We start from the raw sequence: 23,713 nt of genomic DNA on the forward strand, positions 1-23,713 counted from the left end.
AAACAGAGAAAATCAATCCATTGGGATGTAGGATGGGCCAGCATTTTTAGAAGACTGGTCTCCCTGACATCCCAGGAGATAAATGGGGCACCCTAGGGGGCACTGCAGTGGACTTCAAAAATATGCTCCCAGGTACACATCTCACCATTGCTCCCTTATTTTATCTACTGAGCCCCCCAAAACCCATTGCCCACATCTGTACACCACTACAATAGTCCTTATGAGTGAAGGGAGCACCTGTATGTGGGTATAGTGGGTTTATGGTGAGTTTTGGAGGGCTCCAAGTTTCCCTCACAAATGAGACAGGTAGAGGGAGATATGGACCCAAGTCCTCCATTCTTAGTGCACTGTACTGACCACAACACTACTCCAGGGATCTGCATGCTGCTCTAATAAACCTGGCTGTAACATCTGAAGCTGTCATAGAGGTTGCTAAATCATATAGTATTCATATTTATAGGGGTGGTAGGCAGTCAGTGACCACTGGGGGGTATTGGGGGTCACCTCTGATTCCCTCCAGTGGTCATCCGGTCATTTAGGGCACCCCTTTGTGCCTTAATCATTATAAAAACAGGTCTAGATCAAAACGTCTTAGTTTCAGTCCTGGACACTTTTTTTTTGTTCCATTATGGCTGAAAAATGTCTCAGTGTTAGGAACACCCAGATCTTGCCCTTAACATGCCCCTGACAATGCCTCCTTGTGATATGAACACACTTCCGATGGACTTCATAGAAAAACGTCTAAAAATTGGTTTTAAAAATACCAATTTGGACGTTTTTGTGAGAAAAATGTCCAAATGCAGATTTATGCCACTTTTTGGATTTCTGTTTTGAAAATGAGCTCCTTAGCTGGCTAGTGCTCTGAGCAGCGCTTTGAAGATAAGTACTATGAAAAGCATGTTTTGCAATTTCAACTCAAAAGTTCAAAATTGTTTTTTTCACAAAGAAGTTTTGTTTAAAAAATTGGGGCCTGTGAGGAAAGGCTACTTTGGCAGTAAAATAAAAAAATTGTGCTCTTAGTATGCCATGTATTCTGAGGACCCCTCAAAAAAATATTTTAATGAAATTTTGAAAACTTTAATGGACCATGATTGATATTTGTGAGCATTGCAGGGACAGCTAGCTATGTAGTTTATATGAGAGACCCTGCTGTGTGACGATTTATCCTATTGCTTGTGTTTCAGAACCTAGACATGTATGTGCTGAGTAACATAGTAGATGACGGCAGAAAAAGACCTGCACGGTCCATCCAGTCTGCCCAACAAGATAAACTCATATGTGCTACTTTTTGTATATACCTTACCTTGATTTGTACCTGTCCTTTTCAGGGCACAGACCGTATAAGTCTGCCCAGCACTATCCCTGCCTCCCAACCACCGGCTCTGGCACAGACCATATAAGTCTGCCCAGCACTATCCCTGCCTCCCAACCACCAGTCCTGCCTCCCACCACCGGCTCTGGCACAGACCGTATAAGTCTGCCCAGCACTATCCCCGCCTCCCAACCATCAGCCCCACCTCCCACCACCAGCTCTGCCACCCAATCTCCCCAATCTCTGCTCAAAGAGCTCACAAAACAAAAGAAGCAAGTTCCCACAATGTTTCTGCACCAATATAACAGGTACATATAGACATCTCTGTTTGCCATTTAGGAAATATGGTACATGACTATGTGCTGCCAGTTAAGGTAAGAACCCACAAATGTTTGACAAATGATTTTGTGGGAAGGGGCAAAAAAATGCTGTGAAGGATTAAGGGGGCGACTCATTCCCCCTAATCCCTCCTGTTGTACAACGCCAATAACAAGCACTTTTCTGTTACCAAGGTGTTCCAAGGAGCAGGTATATATTCCAATGTTGATCTCAGAGTATATGAATGTGTATTCGTTCTGAAAAAAGGAATACATTTGTATTTTGTAGCCCTACTCTTGTTCTGCCCAAAACATGCCTAGACCATGTCCTCTTGTCATACGCACAAATTCGTAGTTTGGACATAAACAAGCTTGTATATCCCATGTATATCCCAGGTTTCTAAAATCAAGATCTATATTTATTTTATTTATTTATGTATTTTGGTTCTTATATCCCATATAATCTGAATACTAATTATTCAGCTCTATCTGGCTTACAACAGTTAAGTAAAAGCAGATACAAATACTGATGTAGAGATCGATCCATTAAAGCAAATTAGCTACAGTTCATAGACTTTTACAGAAATACTAGAATTCAATAGATAGCGTACTTATTTCAGGAATTTCTCAAAGAGAAAAATTTTCAGAAAGTTTCAGAATATTAAATAGTTAGTGCTTATGTGAGAGAAATCTTTGCATAATATATTGAAATTGATGTTTTTATAGTTAGGATAATGAAGTATAAGGTCTTTTCTAGATATTACGGATGCATTTCGAGCTCATAAATCAATTAAATCCAACATGTATTCAGATGCCAATCCATGTATTATTCTGTAAATGAATGTGCATGTTTAGAAGATTATTTTAGCTTTGATTGGAAGCCAGTGTAGTTTGGAAAGTAAGGGAGAAGCTCTTTCAAATTTTGAAGCCCTCAACACAAATCTCACGGCCGTGTTTATGGCAGGGGCGTTTCTGGGGTTCGGCGGTAGGGGGGGCCAGAGCCAGAGTGGGGGGCACATTATAGCCCCCCTCGCCGCCATTGCTACCCCTCTGCCGCCATTGCCACCCCCGCCGCCATTGCCACCCCCCTACTGCCGTCACCACCACCCCCCTACCGCCGCCAAAACCTACCTTTGCTGGCGGGGGACCCCAGAACGATGTACAACGTGCTGCGACGTCAAACAGACTCCGAAACTGGATTCCACAGAGTTTAAACAGCAGCACGGAGGAGTGGGAGCGAGGACGAACAACTTAAAAGACCTCAGCTCAAGGAATATTTTTAGAGGAAGCGGACCTCGGCTAGCTGGGGTTGGGGTCCCCCGCCAGCAAAGGTAGGTGTTGGCGGCGGTAGGGGGGTCCAGGGCGAAATCTGCGGGGGCCCAGTCCACTGTGGCCACACGCAGATACGCCCCTGGTTTATGGTAGTTTGCATTTTTTTAATTATTAAAGATTCTTTATTCCCTAAGTAATATGCATTGCAGTAATCCAGTTGTGATAGGACCAATGCTTGCACAATTGTTTGGAAGAAATTGGATTGGAAAAAGGATCTAATTCTTTTTAACTTCCATAATGATCTGAAGGTCTTGGATACCACAGTGTTAACTTGGTCTTCTCCTGTTAACTGTTGATCTCTAACGATTCCAATAATTTTCAGAGACATTTCCAGAGGGTAGATTACTTGGTCGATGGCGCAGCTAGACTGGGTTGGGAAGTTATTGGGATTATGGATTATAAAAAATTTGGTTTTCTCCATGTTTAGTTTTAAGTGGAAAGAGGATGCCCAGCTCTCCATCAGGTCTAAGATGTATGTGTTTGTGTATTTATATTGGAGATGTAGCCAGACCTCGAAGTGGGGGGATTCCAGAGCCCAAAGTGAGGGGGCACAAATTGGAAGATAGCCGTCCTTCTCACAGGGTCGCCCAAATTGGTATAATTGAAAGCCGATTTTGGGCATCCCCAACTGCTTTCCGTTGCAGGGATGACCAAAGTTCATGGGGGCATGTCAGAGGCGTAGCGAAGGCGGGACTTGGATGTGCCTAACACATGGACGTCCTCGACCTATAATGGAAAAAAAAGGGCATCCCTGACGAGCACTTGGATGACTTTACCTGGTCCTGTTTTTCTTACAACCAAGGCACAGAAAGGTGCCGAACTGACCAGATGACCACTGGAGAGAATCGGGGATGACCTCCCCTTACTCCCCCAAAGGTTACTAACCCCCTCCCACCCTCAAAAAATATCTTTAAAAATATTTTGTGCCAGCCTCAAATGTCATACTCAGGTCCATCACAGCAGTATGCAGGTCTCTGGAGCAGTTTTACTGGGTGCAGTGCACTTCAGGCAGGCGGACCCAGGCCCATTCCCCTCCTACCTGTTACACTTGTGGTGGTAAAGGTGAGCCCTCCAAAACCCACCAGAAACCCACTGTACCCACATCTAAGTGCCCCCCCGTCACCCGTAAAGGCTATGGTAGTGGCGTACAGTTGTGTGTAGTGGGTTTTTGGGGTGGGTTGGGGGGGGGGCTCAGCACACAAGGTAAGGGAGCTATGTACCTGGGAGCAATTTATGAAATCCACTGCAGTGCCCCCTAGGGTGTCCGGTTGGTGTCCTGGCATGTCAGGGGGACCAGTGCACTACTAATGTGGGCTCCTCCCACGACCAAAGGGCTTGCATTTGGTCATTTCTGAGATGGGCATCCTTGGTTCCATTATTGCTGAAAATCAGAAACGACGAAGCCTAGGGACAACCATCTCTAATGACTATCTAAATTTCAAGATTTGTGCGTCCCCGACCGTATTATCGAAATAAAAGATGGACATCCATCTTATTTCGATAATACGGGCTTCCCCTCCATCGGGATGTTTTGCGAGGACGTCCACAGCAAAACTTGGGCATCCCTTTCGATTATGCCCCACCAAGATACCTTCACTCCTAAATTTGCTAAATGAGAGCTCTACTCTGAGATAAAGGGGGAAATTGTTCCATAATGTTAGTGCTACAACACCAACACAAGAATGCCTGGCAAAACATCAAGATGCACTTGGTGATAACAAGATGCAGTCAGAAAGCACAGCAACCAATAGGCCTAATTTTTTTATTTCATTTTGTAACATTTTAACATGTACTCCATTTCACTTCCATGCACATATGGTCAAAAGTGTTTGAAATGCAAATATAATGCACTTCAAATTCAACTGAGGGAAAGAGGAATAAGGGAAGGTCTGTACTTCTGCGAGGAAAGGCAGCATTTGTAAACCACAAAGATCAAATCTGAGAGACTTGAGAGCATATTGACCTTTCTTCTACAGAACAGGAGGCCCAGGAGAAAATCTCTGTGGAATAAAGCCAAATATTCTCCCTGTGCAGGTCTGAACCTCCTAAAAGCATGATAAAAAGGGCTGCCGTTCACATTTCATCCCTTAGTTAAGCAGCACATGAATGTTGAAAAACTGAGGCTATAGGTTGTCGGGGATTGAAAATGTTTAATTTTCCTTTGTTTTTTTTTTGTTTTTATTGTTTAGAATAAGGAAGTGAACTGCGAAAGAGAGAAGTGTCCGGTGCTCTCTAAGGAATGTGCTTTGGTGGTTAAGCAGAAGGGAGCCTGCTGTGAACACTGTAAAGGTATGAGCAGATTTTTAAAATGTTCCTTGCGCAGAATGAGTGTATTTCAGATGAGTATACTGAATTTAATTACAGGTATGTCACTTAGGGCGTCTTTTACTAAGGCGTGCTCACGTTTTTAGCACATGCTAAAACTGTGGGCGCGCTAAACGTTAGAGACGCCTGTAGGAATGCATAGGGGTCTCTAACGTTTAGCACCCGTACAATTTTAGTGCATGCCAAAAACGTGAGCGTGCCTTAGTAAAAGACCCCCTACATAAACTGGATAAGTTTTATAGGGAATAAAACTCAGTAGAACATGATAGCAACATTCTACTTCAAGGAAACTTGCTGATCACTGTGTTTGAGGTCAGGAAGGAAAGTTTTTCTGTCGTAGTAAAGAACTGGCTATGGGCACAAAGTGAGATTGTTCATCTTCTCCTGAACTGTCACATAGAAATGGCTAGTTGACAGACTAGACTTCTGGGTGGCAATTCTATAAAAACAGTAACTATTTCTGTCCCTGAGGAGCTCACAGTCTAAGTTTGAAGTGAGTTGCCCAAGATCATAAGGAGCAGCAGTGGAATTTGAGGCAGCCACCTAGGCCACTCTTCAAGGCTTCGTTCTGCAAGGCTTTGTTCTGTGAGTCTGACGTCGGACATCAGAAACAGAAGGAAGCCTTTTGTGAGAAGAAGAGGACCTCGGTTGGCGGGGGGTGGGGTCCAGGGCCAAATCTACAGGGACCCAGGCCCCCCTGTCCCCACGTAGCTATGCCACTGGTGATAGGCAAAATAAAAATATAAAAAGCAAATTTTATCAACTAATCTCCAAAGTCTTTTCCACTTAGTTTTAAAAACTTTGTACCACAGCATTAACAGATAGAATCTAGCAAGCACTGTAGGATCTAGTTTAGTATTAAGGGGGAATAAAAAGAGAGAGAGAGAGAAGGAAAAGCAAGCAGGACCTAGTTTATTATTAAGGGGGGAATAAAAAAAGAGAGAGAGAGAGAGAAAAGCAAGCATTATTAACTAGTTGCCGTAGAGGGACATAATCGAAAGGGGCCGCCCATCTCTAAGGGCGCCCATCTCCGAGAACAGCTATGAGAAGGGGCGGTCCCAACCGTATTATCGAAAAAGATGGGCGGCCATCTTTCCTTTCGATAATACGGTTGGGGCCGGCCAAATGCCTAGGATTTGGGCGGATTTGAGATGGCCGGCCTCGGTTTTCGGCGATAATGGAAACCGAAGGTGCCAAGCTCAAAAACAAACATATCCAAGGCATTTGGTCGTGGGAGGGGCCAGGATTTGTATGCACCGGTCCCCCTCACATGCCAGAACACCAACCGGGCACCCTAGGGGGCACTTTTAAAAATAAAAACAAAACATTGAAATACCTCCCAGGTGCATAGCTTCCTTACAGTGGGTGCTGAGCCCCCCAAATCCTCCCCAAAACCCACTCCCCACAACTCTACACCATTACCATAGCACTTATGGGTGAGGGGGGGCACCTACATGTGGGTACAGTGGGTTTTGGGGGCGGTTTAGAGAGCTCCCATTTACTAGCACAAGTATAAGGGGGGGGGGGGTTGGGCCTGGGTCCACTTGCCTGAAGTGCACTGCACCCACTAAAAACTGCTCCATGGACCTGCATATTGCTGTGATGGAGCTGGGTATGACATTTGAGGCTGGCATACAGGCTGGCAAAACAAGATTTTAAAGTTGTTTGTTTTTTTGGTGGGAGGGGATGGTGACCACTGGGGGAGTCAGGGGAGGTCATCCCCAATTCCCTCCGGTGGTCATCTGGGCAGTTCGCGCACTTTTTTGGGACTTGGTCGTGAAAAAAAAGGGTCCAAAAAAAGCGGACCAAATTTTCGCTACGGCCGCCCTTCTTTTTTCGATTATAGGCCGAGGGCGGCCATCTCTTAAGCACGCCCCTGCACGCCCCTGTCCTGCCTTCGCTACCCTTCCGAAACGCCCCCGGGAACTTTGTTCGTCTCCGCGATGGACTGCAGTTGGGGGCGCCCAAAATCGGCTTTCGATTATACCGATTTGGGCGCCCACGGGAGAAGGGCAGCCATCTCCCGATTTGGGTCGGAATATGGCCGCCCTTCTCTTTCGAAAATAAGCCTGATAGTGTACAAACCCTTTTCCCATAGTTTTAAACTGAAATTTTCTCTAGAAATAGGCATTTTTCCCATAGTTTTAAACTGAAACCTTCTCTAGAGGTAGAAACTAAACAGCCAAAAACTCTTGTTCTAAAAGGCAGTTATTTTCTGTACCTTGGCTGCTGGAGATGTAGCACATCCAGCGACCTCAATTAAGTGTTAATTAAGGTGTGGGGAAGTAGAATACTTGCATAGGTTGCTGAGTCAGCTTCAAAGAGCCTGTTTAAAAAAGGCCCATTAGATTCAAAACTATATAAAGAGGAAAGGTCCCACTGAACTTTCTTTCTTAGAAGTTCCGAGAGGACATTTCTCTGGTAAGTGAACACTATTTTGCAACTCTTCATTTATAGTCAGTTATTGTAATTAGGGTAACAAGCAAGGTGGGCTCTTACAGAGTTTTAAATACATTTCATTACCATCTAAGAAGGAAACACTAAATAAATCATACAATATACTTTATAAACTAAAAGACATTTTTATTAGGCTAATATCTTTAATACTGTAGCAAGCTTAAAATTATTGAAAAACTCAAAAACACTAAGATGGCGTCAGCAGTCCAGCAGTGAGAGGGGTGCTATCCAGTCTTTTACATTGAGTGTCACATGTATGATTATCTCCCAGTTGGTGAGATGTCATATGTGTGTGCCCGATGCAATGAGCTCCTAGATCTCAGAGAACTTGTCCATTCTCTTGAGGCTAGAGTAGCAGACTTGGTGGAGCTGAGGAAGACAGAGAGGTACATAGAGGGGACCTACAGGGATGTGCTACCTTGGAGGAGGGAGGTCTCCTAAAAGGAGAGCATCACCCTGGTGAAGTAGGACGTACTCCTGTAGCCAGGACCAGGGGATGTACTATCCTCTCGCACCGAGGATATGTCTCCAAGTGCTGCCCGGCAGGGAAGGGTTAGGACAGCTGTTGTAGTTGGTGATTCGATCATTAGGCATAGAGATAGCTGGGTGGCTGGTGGACGTGAGGTTCGCCTGGTGACTTGCCTGCCTGGTGTGAAGGTAGTGGACCTCACTCGCCACCTAGATAGTATTTTAGATAGTGCTGGGGAGGAGTCGGCTGCCTTGGGTCGTTATGGGTACCAATGACATAGGAAAATGTGGGAGAGAGGTTCTGGAAGCCAAATTTAGGCTCTCAGGTAGAAAGCTCAAATCCAGATCCTCTAGGGTAGCATTTTCTGAAATGTTACCCATTCCACGCGCAGGGCCCAAGAGACAGGCAGAGCTCCTGAGTCTCAATGCGTGGATGAGACGATGGTGCAGGGAGGAGAGTTTTAGATTTGTTAGTAACTGGGCAACATTCTGGGGAAGGGGGAGCCTATTCCGAAAGGATGGGCTCCACCTTAACCAGGGTGGGACCAGGCTGCTGGCGTCGGCATTTAAAAAGGAGATAGAGCAGCTTTTAAACTAGAAACGGGGGGAAGGCCGACAGTTCCTCAAAAGCGCATGGTTCGGGATAAGGTATCTTTCAAAGATATCACCAAAACAGGGAAGATAGGGTATCCTGATAATGAGGTTGCAAGAGAGACCGTAGTAGATCAGGTATCCTTAAATACAAATAAAATCAGACAAAAGATTGCAAATTAATACTGTCAAGTACTAAGCATGATGTAAATAGGAACAGCAAACTTAGTTTGAAATGTCTATATGTGAATGCCAGAAGCCTAAGAAATAAGATGGGAGCGTTAGAATATATTGCACTAAATGAAAAATTGGATATAATAGGCATCTCTGAGACCTGGTAGAAGGAGGATAACCAGTGGGACACTGTCATACCGGGGTACAAATCATAGTGATAGGGTGGATTGAATTGGTGGAGAGGTAGCATTGTATATTAACGAGAGCCTTGAATCAAATAGATTGAAACTTCTGCAGGAAACAAAACACTTCTTGGAATCACTGTGGATTGAAATTCCATGTGTAAAGGGGAAAAGGATAGTGATAGGAGTGTACTACCGTCCGCCTGGCCAGGATAAACAGATGGATGTAGAAATGTTAAAGGAAATTAGGGATGCAAGCAAACTGGGCAACACAATAATAATGGGTGATTTCAATTACCCCGATATTGACTGGGTAAATGTAACATCGGGGCACGCTAGGGAGGTAAAATTCCTTAATGAAATCAAGGACAGTTTTATGGAGCAGCTGGTACAGGAGCCGACGAGAAAAGGAAATATTTTAGACCTAGTCCTTAGTGGAGCACATGATCTGGTGCGGGAGGTAATGGTGCTGGGGCCGCTTGCTAACAGTGATCATAATATGATCGGATTTGATATTAGCTTTGAAGTAAGTATACATAGGAAATCAAATACGTTAGCGATTAACTTTAAAAAAGGAGACTATGATAAAATGAGAACAGTGAAAAACAAACTTAGAGGAGCGGCTGCAAGGGTCAAAAATTGACATCAGGCGTGGATGCTGTTCAAAAACACCATCCTGGAAGCCCAGGACAAATATATTCCGCATATTAAAAAAGGAGGACGGAAGACCAAATGACAGCCGGCGTTGTTAAAAAGTGAGGTGAAGGAAGCTATTAGAGATAAAAGAAAATCCTTCAGAAAATGGAAGAAGGAACCGACTGAAAATAATAAGAAACAGCATTAGGAATGTAAAGTCAAATGCAAAGCGCTGATAAGGAAGGCTAAGAGGGACTTCGAAAAAAAGATTGTGTTGGAGGCAAAAACAAGTAGTAAAATTTTTTTAGGTATATTTATTTATTTATTTGTTGCATTTGTATCCCACATTTTCCCACCCATTTGCAGGCTCAATGTGGCTTACAATATTCCATCATGGCGAGTGGAATTCAAGAGTAAAGAAACAATTGGTATTACATAAAGTATATGTGTAACATAATAGATATAAGCAATTCGGTATATAAGAAAAGCAGGAAGTCAACAAAAGAATCGGTTGGACCGCTAGATGACTGAGGAGTAAAAGGGGCGATCAGGGAAAGACAAAGCCATAGCGGAGAGATTAAATGAATTCTTTGCTTTGGTCTTCATCGAGGAAGATTTGGATGGGAATCTGGTAACGGAAATGGTATTCGAAGCTGACGAGTCGGAGAAACTTAATGAATTCTCTGTAAACCTGGAGGATATAGTGGGGCAGTTCTACAAACTGAAGAGTAGCAAATCTCCTGGACCGGATGGTATTCATCCCAGAGTACTGATAGAACTGAAAAATGAGCTTGCGGAGCTATTGTTAGTAATATGTAATTTATCCTTAAAATCGAGCGTGGTACCGGAAGAATGGAGGGTGGCCAATGTAACGCCGATTTTTAAAAAAGGTTCCAGAGGAGATCCGGGAAATTATAGACCGGTGAGTATGACGTCGGTGCCGGGCAAAATGGTAGAGACTATTATAAAGAATAAAATTACAGAGCATATTCAAAAGCATGGATTAATGAGAAAGTCAACATGGATTTAGTGAAGAGAAATCTTGCCTCACCAATCTACTACATTTCTTTGAAGGGGTGAACAAACATGTGGATAAAGGTGAGCTGGTTGATATTATGTATCTGGATTTTCAGAAGGCGTTTGACAAAGTACCTCATGAAAGACTCAAGAGGAAATTGGAGAGTCATGGGATAGGAGGTAGTGTTCTATTGTGGATTAAAAACTGGTTAAAAGATAGAAAACAGAGAGTAAGGTTAAATGGTCAGTATTCTCAATGGAGAAGGGTAATTAGTGGGGTTCCCCAGGGGTCTGTGCTGGGACTGCTGCTTTTGTGAGGTAATTAAATTTGCTGATGACACAAAGTATTCAAAGTCGTTAAATCGTGAGAGGATTGTGAAAAATTACAAGAGGACCTTACGAGACTGGGAGACTGGGCGTCTAAATGGCAGATGATGTTTAATGTGAGCAAGTGCAAAGTGATGCATGTGGGAAAGAGGAACCAGAATTATAGCTACAGCATGCAAGGTTCCACGTTAGGAGTCACGGACCAAGAAAGGGATCTAGGTGTCATCGTTGATGAAACATTGAAACCTTCTGCTCAGTGTGCTGCTGCAGCTAAAAAAGCAAATAGAATGTTAAGTCTTATTAGGAAAGGAATGGAAAACAAAAATGAGGATGTTATAATGCCTTTGTATCACTCCATGGTGCAACTGCACCTTGAATATTGTATTTAATTCTGCTCGCCGCATCTCAAAAAAGATATAGTGGAATTAGAAAAGGTACAGAGAAGGGCGACGAAAATGATAAAGGGGATGGGACGACTTCCCTATGAGGAAAGGCTAAAGCGGCTGGGGCTCTTCAGCTTGGATAAAAGGCAGCTGAGGGGAGATATGATAGAGGTCTATAAAATAATGAGTGGAGTTGAACAGGTAGATGTGAAGCATCTGTTTATGCTTTCCAAAAATACTAGGACTAGGAGGCATGTGATGAAGCTACAATGTAGTAAATTTAAAACAGAATTGGAGAAAATCTTTCTTCACTTAATGTGTAATTAAACTCTGGAATTTGTTGCCAGAGAATATGGTAAACGCGGTTAGCTTAGCGGAGTTTAAAAAAGGTTTGGACAGCTTCCTAAAGGAAAAGTCCATAGACCATTATAAAATTGGACGGGGAAAATCCACTATTTCTGGGATAAGCAGTATAAAATGTTTTGTACTTTTTTGGGATCTTGCCAGGTATTTGTGACCTGTTGGAAACAGGATGCTGGGCTTGATGGACCTTTGGTCTTTCCCAGTATGGCAATACTTATGTACTTAAGTAAGGCATGGGCAGGGGGCTGGATCTGGTAGGGGGTGTGTCTGCAACACACACACACCTTGAATAAATACACCACTGGGTTGGGGTAAGTGCTTGTCCCTAAATTCTAGGCATGTCTATGGGCAATTAGGCTAGTATTCTATAAAGGAAAGTAGGTACCTGTGCTCTTTTCTAGAATAGGCTCCTACCAGGTGCCCTGATATAGAATTACCTTGCTGGTCTTTTGATCTTAACCATCTATAAATTTTCTGTGTGACAATAGATGAAAATCTATTGGTACAACTATTTGTTCAGTGCTTTCTTCCTCACTGGCTCACTGCCATCATTAGTAAGAGGGGTATAGAAGATCCTGTATTTAATTAAGATCCAGTTTCACTAGGTTGATGGTTTGAAAAATTCTTACTGAGTAGTTCACAGTTTATACTACTTTAGTTGTATTCTTTGCTATATTCACGACAGGGCTGGACCCCGGATGGACCTTCAGTTTTAGCATGCATTAAATATTATGAAAGCAAATGTTTTGAAACTATATATTTAAAAGACTCACCCAAAATGAAAAAATAATTAGGAAAAAAAATGAAAACTAACTAAGGGCTTCTTTTACAAAGCCACACTAGCGATTCTGGCACGGCAAATGCGACAAAGCCCATTCAATTCTTATGAGCTTCATCGCATTTGCCATGCCAGAATCTCTAGCGCCGCATTGAAAAAGGAGTCTTAAATGTGTTTCTTTGCATACATCTCTAGGGAGCCAATTGTGCTTACCTCAGCAATATCTAACACTACCTTAGAAATTAAAAAAAAGAGTTATTTCAGTTAGCTCTTCAATTACTTCTCTTGTGCATGCAATTTTGCAAAACCTAATACTTAAACATGTAAATGGCGGCAAATACATGTATACGCTGTGAGCTTGACACCTACCTTTCTTTATAGAGTACTAGCATAAAGGACTAAAAATGTGCTTGTATTTAAGGTGCAATCACTTACATCAGCACAGAGCTCCTCTTAATTTTTGTTTCAATTTTTAGGTCATTACAGTAGTCCTTTTATATTATGTGTACATTATTATTATAATGAAATAGACTACTTCGACGGAAATCTCAGTGTACAAAACACAATGGGCTACGTTCACTGTAGCGTGTTACTAATATAGTATGTTACTGTGTTAGTGCACTGTAATGCAGTTAGATGGTACTTCTATAACAGAGGTGGGCAACCTTGGTCCTGTATGCATCTGTATGCTGTAAGCTGCACATGTAAAACTGTGTTTCTTGCCCATACTTTACTTAGACCGTGTCCTCATGCATGCCCACCTTCAAACTATGCACTATTGAACATATGTGCATAGTTACACAATAGTGCTTGAATGCCAGCATATGTGCATATATGACAGCATTCTACTTAAGAAGATAAGAATAGCCATACTGGGTCAGACCAATGGTCCATCTATCCCAGTATGCTGTTTCCAACAGTGGCCAAGCAAGGTCACAAGTACCTGGCAGAAACCCAAATAATTGTAACATTCCATACTACCAATCCCAGGGCAAGCTGTGGCTTCCTTCCCCCATGTCCATCTCAATAACAGACTATGGACTTTTCCTCCAGGACCTTGTCCAGACCTTTTTTAAAACCCTGATACGTTAACTGCTGTTACCACATACTCTGGCAACGAGTTCCAGAGCTTAACTATTATTTGAGTGAAAAATATTTCCTCCTATTTGTTTTAAAATTATTTCTATTTAATTTCATTGCGTGTCCCCGGTCTTTGTACTTTTTGAAAGATTGAAAAATCGATTCACTTATACCCATTCTACATCACTCAGTATTTTATAAATCTTAATCATATCCCCCCTCAGCTGTCTCTTTTCCAAGCTGAGGAGCCCTAACCTCTTTAGTCTTTCCTCATATGGGAGGAGTTCTATCCCCTTTATCAGTTTGATTGCTCTTCTCTGAACCTTTTCTAATTCCACTGTACCTTTTTTTTATTCCACTATATCTTTTTTTGAGATACAGTGACCAGAATTTAATACAATACTCAAGGTGAGGTTATGCCATGGAGTGATACAGAGGCATTATAATATTCTTGGTCTTATTTAGCATTCCTTTCATTTATGTGGTAACTGGTGCAGAAATGTTAGCATCTACTTCATAGAATTACCCCCTCAGTGCACATCAGGCTAGATGTAGTTAAAGGCGCTACTGTTTTACTATTGGGCTCATTTTCAAAACAGAAAAACGTCTAAAAAGTGGCATAAAGCAACATTTGGATGCTTTTCTCACAAAAATGTCCAAATCAGTATTTTCGAAACCTATCTTTAGATGTTTTTCTATGAAATCCATCAGAAGTGCGTCCAAATCTCAAGGGGGCGTGCTCAGGGTGGGACTTGGGCATTCCTAAGACTTAGTTTTTCAGTCATAATGGAACAAAACAAAACCATCCAGGACTAAAACTAAGATGTTTTGAGCTAGAACTGTTTTTATAATGAATAAGGCACAAAAGGTACCCTAAATAACCAGATGACCACTGAAGGGAATCAGGGATGACCTCCCCTTATTCCCCCAGTAGTCGCTAACCCCCTCCCACCCCCTAAAAATGCGATTAAAAACATTACTTGCCAGCCTCTATGCCATCCTCAGATGTTATACTGAGGTCCATTAGAATGGCATGTAGGTCCCTGAAGTAGTCTAGTAGTGGTGCAGTGCACTGCAGACAGGTGGATCCAGGTTTCTACCTCCCCCTACTTGTTACACTTGTGGAGGAAACTATGAGCCCTCCAAAACTCACCAGAAACCCATTGTAGTGGTGTATATTTGGGAGTGGTGGGTTTTGGGTAGGTTTGGGATGAGGGGGGCTCAGCAGACAAGGTAAAGGAACAATGGTGAGATGTGTACCTGGGAGCATTTTATGAAGTCCACTGCAGTGCCCCTAGGGTGCTCTATTGCTTTCCTGGGATGACAGGGGGATCAGTCTAGTAAAAATGCTGGCTCCTCCTACATCCTAATGGCTTGATTTTGTGTGTTTCGAAAATGGACCAAAAAACAAAATGACCAAATTGCAAAACCTTGTTCTAAACAGTATTTTCGAAAAAAAAGATTTACATTTTTCTTTTTTTGAAAATGAAGTTTTTTGCTATTCAGATTTTGGACGTTTTTTGCAAAACGTCCAAAGTCAGACGTCATATCGAAAATGCCCCTCCACGTGTAAACAGCCATTAACACATGTCCCATATTATGCAACTAAAATGCACATTACCTATATTGGCATGTGTTAACTCGATAATGCATTTAGTAAATGTAGCCCTCTATTTGTGACTAGGCCCATTGCAGTAAATAATGCACGAGTGCTTGTGAGTATGATGTAATACAGTTGCATCATTTTGTAAATCTACCCCATTGTGATGTCATCGAGCTGCTGTGATTGTCTTCTATGCTCACAGCTCATCCTATTTCTTGCCTAGTAACCTATGGGAAAAACTGTCCCTATTGTATAAAATGTACCTCCTGAAACATTTACATGCAACTTGTTTCATGAAGAATTTCTATATATGGGCCAGTTTTTGAATCAAGCATGTTTTTTGCAGGCCTCCTGGTACCTTAATAATTTCTTATAACTTGCTTGTAATATGCTATAACAATTTTGGTAACGAAGTGTCTAATGATTCTCCTCAGAATGCAGTTTTGAAGAAAACACCTACAACAGTTCCATGAAATGGCAAGTCCCAACCAACCCCTGTATTACTCGCCAGTGCCAGGTAAGGACAGTGTGCACTGCTAGTGAGATGCGGGGAACGTGTAGTGAGGAGGGTCAGGAATTTACCTGCTTTTATAATAGTAGTAATAATAATAATGGGGATAATATTCAGCTCGTGGTGATAAGCATGCATGGCTCCTGGCACTAAATATCCAGTTATGTGCTCTAACTGGACAATGGGCACCGGCTGATATTCAGACTGATGCTCAGTTAACTCGGCATATATAGTTAGGACAGCTGTTTTGTTGTCCTAACTCTATGCACTTACTTGGAATGTCGCCACTAATCAGCTACGTGGCTCCACCTAAACCCCGCTCCCAGACCGCCCCAACCTAGCCAGTTAGTGAATGGTGAGTTTGAGATATTCAGTGGCACAACCCTGTTAACTGCCACTGAATATGGGCAGCCGGCCAGCTCGGTGAGGTTTAATTGTCCGTATTGAATATCAAGTATAATAACTCACATGTTTACAGTATCCCTATTTTTATTTATTTATTTATAGCATTTATACCCCGCTCTTTCCCGCTCAATAGCAGGTTAAGTGTGGCTTACAAGGTATGGTATAAAGTATCACAGAGATAATACAAAGTACACAGTGTGTAAGTATAACAGGGGGACACTGTAAATTCATCATGTTCATAAAGCAGTGGAAAGAAGAGCTGAATCTGTCTCTCCAGTTATCATATGGAATGGAAATAGACATCTTCAGTCCGTGTAGGTCACAAACAGATCTGATTTTCAGCAGAACCAAAATGTGTAAATTAGCCGGGTTCATAGAGCCGAGTATGAAAGCAGATTTGACAACATTCATTGCAGACCTGCCTTCCCTTTGGAGCTCTTTGGGACAGAAGATGCTTGCCTGTAGTAGGGAGTGTTTTCAGCCCTACACTGATAGCAGAGAAAGTTCTGCTTGTCCAGTAGGAAACATGCTTTGGAATGGCTGCCAAAATTGCTGCCTGCAGCGTGAACTCAATATGAACTGGAAATGTACTGAGATGACTAGTGTCAGCCCCAGCCATAGACCAGTATGTGCTAAGGATAGGCTAAGCTGCACATAGCAAAAATGCTTCTTGGTTAAGATTGCCAACTGGATCCAGGTTTGCCAAAAAGGGTTCTTTAATTTCTATGCCCTAAGAAAAGAGACTACATATCCCAGCATGCACTAAAGTAAACCTAGGGCCGGATTAATCCTGTTGGGTGCATCTGGATCCAATTAGCAACCTTATTCTTGGTGTGTGAGAATTGCTGACAATGTAACACAAAAAGACAACAGTGCCAGTTGCTGACTGCAGTGCTTAAAGAAAATGCTATATAATAAAACCACATCTCATTACAGGGTGCCTGTCATCATTAAGTCTATTGTTGACCAATCATCTTTTGAACTGGTTGCCAAGCAACCAAGCAGTCCCCATGTCCAGACAATAACTTAGAGCCCCAGGTTTGCTTCTCTTTCAGTTGCTGAAAGAAGCTTCCTACAGATTACGGAAAAACATACAAACATACATACCCATATACAGACAGGGAAACTGAAGCTAGGAAAGAGGCTGCTAAGTCTGGGACAGGAAATGAGTCTGCAGTACAGTTCATCCATTCTGTTGAGATAAGGAAATGAACTTTAGAAGGGTGAAGATAAGATTTAGGGGACCAGCGTTATGGCTGAGGGAGCAGTGAGGGGGACATTGAGGTTGGAGGATGATTGAGGTTGGGAAGGATTGTGAGAAGAACTGAGGATGATCATTGTTGCTTGATGATAAGGGGCATTAAAAGAAGGGTGAATTAATGGGGAAGGGGAGAAAGGGGAAAAGAATGGGAATTCAACTGGCAGATATAGTACAGACATGCAAGCACACATACATAATACATAAAGAACATCTTTGTAAATATTGGGGTGGTCTGTATTAGTTATACATATAACTGTAGTGTGTAGGGGTGGGAGTGGGAAATTCAAAACCAATATCTATTTGTGTAACATGAAGATCTTTCAAATGCCAGCATTATAAAATTAAACTATTAAAATAAAACTATGAAAATATTTTATTACGTATTGTGTTGACATTGTAAGTAGTAAACTATAGAGGTGTAAGATTTTCAACTTATGGAACTTTATGTCTAAATTCTTTGAAAATACACTTCCACACCATACTTTGTATTGTTATTTGAATATTTTTACTTCTGTAATTGTCTATTGCTTATGTTTGATTTATTCTAACTGTACACTGTCTTGAGTGAATTCCATCAAAAAGGCGGTAAATAAATCCTAATAAATAATAAATCAATAAATAAAAAGTGGAGCTTCCATGTATGTGGTAGAGAAGGAGAGGAATCCGGTAATGGAAAAGGATTCACAAGAGACCGGTGCTATATAACATATGAAGGGCTTGTTTGTATAACAAGGCATCTATGAAAGGAGTCCAAAAAGGTGCCTATTTTAAGTCTATTTTATAAAGGCAACCTTGGCACTCATGTAGCTTTATAATCCCAGAGCTAGCTGCAATAATGCACAAATGCTGACCAACACATCTATATCTGCTCTATGCATGTGCCAGTTTATTTTATAAAATGGCAATGTACATTACAGCCCCACTTCTGCTCAACCCAAGCTGCATCCCTGGGAATGCCAGTACGCGCATCATTATACACGTATGTGGTCACACGGATTTATAAAACCTTTTCTACATGTAAACCAGGTTTTATACACAGAAAAAGCTTGATAAAATTATGCCCTAAATAATCCTTTAGAAGACATAGATCAGGTGGCAAAGAGTTCCAGTGATACAGTCACTACAGTGGAAAGTTCAAACAGAAGCAATTGATTCCTCTTGTGTAAATGCTTCTGATCAGCAGCCCAAGGTGAACGGGATGAAATCAGAGGTGGCAATTCTATAAGTGGACACCTCATTATAGGCACCCCTATAGCACATGGTGAGAGCATTCCATTATTGAACATTATCATAATCCGGTATTGGCATTGCAGTTACAGCAGCCATAGACCTGGTGTGACTGTAGACACCTAAATGTGACAAGGACGAGTGTAACTTACAGTATCCTGTATGTTATGTGTGGAACTGGGAGCCCCACCTATGCCCCTTCCATGCTTCTCTCTTGCATTTATCTTCTATAGCACTTATATGTACCCTTATAGAATCACGCTTAGGATGCTAATGTGCATGAGTACTACTTTCTTGAGCTTATATGCATACAAAGGGACACCAAACTGCAGGCACTCCGGTTATAGAATTGCTCTTCACATGTCGTGTGCTCTCCAGTAAATCAGTGCAGAGGATTTGCAAGATGTTGGTGTTTTGCTAGTGTGAACTGAATTACAGTGGGGGAAATAAGTATTTGATCCCTTGCTGATTTTGTAAGTTTGCCCACTGACAAAGACATGAGCAGCCCATAATTGAAGGGTAGGTTATTGGTAACAGTGAGAGATAGCACATCACAAATTAAATCCGGAAAATCACATTGTGGAAAGTATATGAATTTATTTGCATTCTGCAGAGGGAAATAAGTATTTAATCCCTCTGGCAAACAAGACCTAATACTTGGTGGCAAAACCCTTGTTGGCAAGCACAGCGGTCAGACGTCTTCTGTAGTTGATGATGAGGTTTGCACACATGTCAGGAGGAATTTTGGTCCACTCCTCTTTGCAGATCATCTCTAAATCATTAAGAGTTCTGGGCTGTCGCTTGGCAACTCGCATCTTCAGCTCTCTCCATAAGTTTTCAATGGGATTAAGGTCTGGTGACTGGCTAGGCCACTCCATGACCCTAATGTGCTTCTTCCTGAGCCACTCCTTTGTTGCCTTGGCTGTATGTTTTGGGTCATTGTCGTGCTGGAAGACCCAGCCACGACCCATTTTTAAGGCCCTGGCGGAGGGAAGGAGGTTGTCACTCAGAACTGTACGGTACATGGCCCCATCCATTCTCCCATTGATGCGGTGAAGTAGTCCTGTGCCCTTAGCAGAGAAACACCCCCAAAACATAACATTTCCACCTCCATGCTTGACAGTGGGGACGGTGTTCTTTGGGTCATAGGCAGCATTTCTCTTCCTCCAAACACGGCGAGTTGAGTTCATGCCAAAGAGCTCAATTTTTGTCTCATCTGACCACAGCACCTTCTCCCAATCACTCTCGGCATCATCCAGGTGTTCACTGGCAAACTTCAGACGGGCCGTCACATGTGCCTTCCGGAGCAGGGGGACCTTGCGGGCACTGCAGGATTGCAATCCGTTATGTCGTAATGTGTTACCAATGGTTTTCGTGGTGACAGTGGTCCCAGCTGCCTTGAGATCATTGACAAGTTCCCCCCTTGTAGTTGTAGGCTGATTTCTAACCTTCCTCATGATCAAGGATACCCCACGAGGTGAGATTTTGCGTGGAGCCCCAGATCTTTGTCGATTGACAGTCATTTTGTACTTCTTCCATTTTCTTACTATGGCACCAACAGTTGTCTCCTTCTCGCCCAGCGTCTTACTGATGGTTTTGTAGCCCATTCCAGCCTTGTGCAGGTGTATGATCTTGTCCCTGACATCCTTAGACAGCTCCTTGCTCTTGGCCATTTTGTAGAGGTTAGAGTCTGACTGATTCACTGAGTCTGTGGACAGGTGTCTTTCATACAGGTGACCATTGCCGACAGCTGTCTGTCATGCAGGTAACGAGTTGATTTGGAGCATCTACCTGGTCTGTAGGGGCCAGATCTCTTACTGGTTGGTGGGGGATCAAATACTTATTTCCCTCTGCAGAATGCAAATAAATTCATATACTTTCCACAATGTGATTTTCCGGATTTAATTTGTGATGTGCTATCTCTCACTGTTACCAATAACCTACCCTTCAATTATGGGCTGCTCATGTCTTTGTCAGTGGGCAAACTTACAAAATCAGCAAGGGATCAAATACTTATTTCCCCCACTGTATATAGGAATTTTCTTGACACACACCAGTCACTACTCAGCCAGTTGAGCGTATTTTATCCACTCACTGTCACTGGCCAAATTAGACCTGGATATTCAATGCTAGGCCATGTCTGGGTATCAGCATTGAATATCGGGGTGAGTGGTGTTCCCCAGAAGTTATGCAGGTACAGCTCATATTCAGTTCTTGTACCCATATAGCTAATATGGATGGGCTGTCATTTGTGACAATATAGGAAACGTGAATGACATGCCCTATGTTGTTTTATGTCGTTACCAAATAAAAATGAGCAGAAACAATATGCTATTTTGTGTGTTGTCATTCATTGATAGCTATGCGTGCTATGTGGAAATAATGTGTACTATGTAGCAATAGTGTGTACTGTTTCAGAAAGAATGTGCATTCTTTCCTGATACTGGAACCACCACACATTCATGAACTAATGCTTGTAGGCAAACTGGTGAAACATGCTCAAACTTGGGAAAGGAATCCTCTTTCCACTGTGCACTGCACACCATTTCCAAAGAGTGTGCTCTATTATCGGAAACCGACAAAGCGACAAAATGGCTAGAAAAATCCAAATAAAATGAAAATTCCTGTAAACAACATGGGAAACAAGAGGAAACAAAATATTTCTGGTTGCCCATCCTTAATAGCTTACCGGACAAAGTTAGGACTGCTATTGACTAGAGCTATCTAATTCACGATTCGAATCGGTTCGCCGATTCGTTTTGGACAAATCAATTCACATTGATTTGTTTTAGGAAAAAATTGGGAGCCCAGATTTGGGACTTCCTCACCTCCCTCCTGCTGACACTGAAGCTGGTGCAAAATATAAAGAAAGCTGGCATAGTCCAATCAGCAAAATTAAAGGAAAATGTTTTCTACCTTTGCTTTCTGAGAATTTTATTTTTCTAATCATGTTGGTTTTGGTCTTTTTTGTGTTTTCATTGCCTTCCTCTTCTCTTTATTTTCAGGGTCTCCTTTCCATTTTGTGTTGCTTCTCTTTCCTGCTTCATCTCTCTGACTTTTATCTAGCGCTTCTCCTCTCTCATCCCCCTTCCCAGTCTGTCATTCCCATTTATTCCTTTTCCAATCTCCTGTATCCCTGTCTTTCACTTACTCTCTTTTTCACCCTCCAAACTTATACCTTTCCCAGCACTCATCTGGTTCCTTCTGTCTCATCCTCTGACCAGTTCAAGCTTCTTCCCTGGTGCACACCTTTTAAATTGGTTTTAGTCCTTTTCTTCCGCATTCTGTGTTCTCTGTCCTGCTTCATGCTTCTATCATGAGGCTCCTCTTCCTATTTCCCACTCCATTATCGCATTCCCATTTTAGGTAGAGTCTCACTGTCCCTACCATCCTCTTAACTCAAATTCTAGGGTTGTAGATGGTTCAAGGTTATCAGAGATAGGCTGAACTAATAGTAAAAAAAAAAAAAAAAAAGCAGGGCTTGTTCAATGTCTTGATGACCTGGAGCCCTATGGTAAGCTTACCTACTACCCTGTGTACAGTCTACTTCACTCTAATTCCCCTCTCCCACTTCCTGTTGCCCCGTCACTTCATGTAATCTTTCTTCCAGGATTCTCACCCATACAGGAATGGACTGACCATTGGAACAATAGGGCAGTGCATGAGGACTCATAAGAGTAGGGGGCCCACTCTTCCTTAGCTTCCATCTAATTTAATCAGTTTTGATAGATTGTTAGGGGCCCATGGCCTTTATTGCCTGAGGGCCCAGAACACTGTCAGTCTGCCCCTGCACCCATCTGAAATAAGTATCTATCTCTTTGCCCTCCCTTATCATCTCATGTAGGTATCTCTATTCATGTCCCTTCCTGAACCATATAAATCTCATTCTTGCTATCTCTTGTTATCTCACCCCACCCCATATAATTTTCCTGTCCACGTCCTCCTCCATATAGGTCTCCTCAACATGCCTCCTGACCTATTATATCACTCTTACTATCTTTGCATCCCATGCCTCCTCTTTGTCACCACTCCCCCCGTCTCTTTTTCCCTCTCCCTTTTACTTCCTCTCCCTTTTTCATTTTTACTTCTTCCCATCCTGGTTCACCAGTGACCCATCCTTACCCCCAGTGCTTCTTCAGCTTACAGCTCAGTCTTCATCCTGTGGTCAGCAGGAGGAAGGGCACTTAAGACTGCATCAATTTCCCTTGTAGTACTGGAACAATGTTGTGGTTCATACCGTGAGACTGGCCTCATGCCACAGAGGAAACTAATGGACTCTTAAGCGCCCTCTCTCCTGTGCATTGAAATCACAAGGGGGCGTGTCAGGGGCATGTGAAGGGTGGAATCTCGGCATTCCTAACACTTGGACGTTTTTCAGCCACAGTGGAACAAAACAAAGCTGTCCAGGACTAAAACTAAGATGTTTTGGGCTAGACCCATTTTTATTATGAATAAGGCACAAAAAGGTGACCTAAATGACCACTGGAGGGAATCAGGGATGACCTTCCCTAACTCCCACAGTGGTCACTGACCCCCTCCCACCTCCAAAAATGTGATTAAAAACATTACTTACCAGCCTCTATGCCAGCCTCAGATGTTATAGCCAGGTCCATTAGAGCAGCATGCAGATCCCTGGAGTAGTGTAGTAGTGGGTGCAGTGTACTACAGACAGGTGGACCCAGGCCCATACCTCCCCCTACCTGTTACACTTGTGGTGGAAACTGTGAATCCTCTAAAACTCACCAGAAACCCACTGTACCCACATATAAGTGCCCCCTTCACCCATAAGGCTACTATAGTGGTATACAGTTGGGGGTAGTGGATTTTGGGTGGGGTTTTTTTTGGGGGGGGGCTCAGCAGACAAGATAAGGGAGCAACAGTGAGACATGTACCTAGGAGCATTTATTTGAAGCCCACTGCCTTGCCCCCTAGGGTTCCCTTTGCTCTCCTGGAATGTCTATGTG

General features: G+C 42.7%; 1 protein-coding gene across 1 annotated transcript in view; it reads left to right on the forward strand.

The window, feature by feature from the left end:
- Nucleotides 1-23,713, forward strand: part of BMPER (BMP binding endothelial regulator) — a 429,657-nt gene that overhangs the window by 74,327 nt on the left and 331,617 nt on the right. Inside the window, exons 3-4 of the mRNA XM_030204510.1 lie at nt 5,151-5,250; nt 15,780-15,862. Of these exons, the coding sequence (XP_030060370.1) occupies nt 5,151-5,250; nt 15,780-15,862 (183 nt within the window). The remainder of the gene's footprint in view (nt 1-5,150; nt 5,251-15,779; nt 15,863-23,713) is intronic.

Source organism: Microcaecilia unicolor, chromosome 1 (assembly GCF_901765095.1).
Source record: "Microcaecilia unicolor chromosome 1, aMicUni1.1, whole genome shotgun sequence".
Classification (NCBI taxonomy): domain Eukaryota; kingdom Metazoa; phylum Chordata; class Amphibia; order Gymnophiona; family Siphonopidae; genus Microcaecilia; species Microcaecilia unicolor.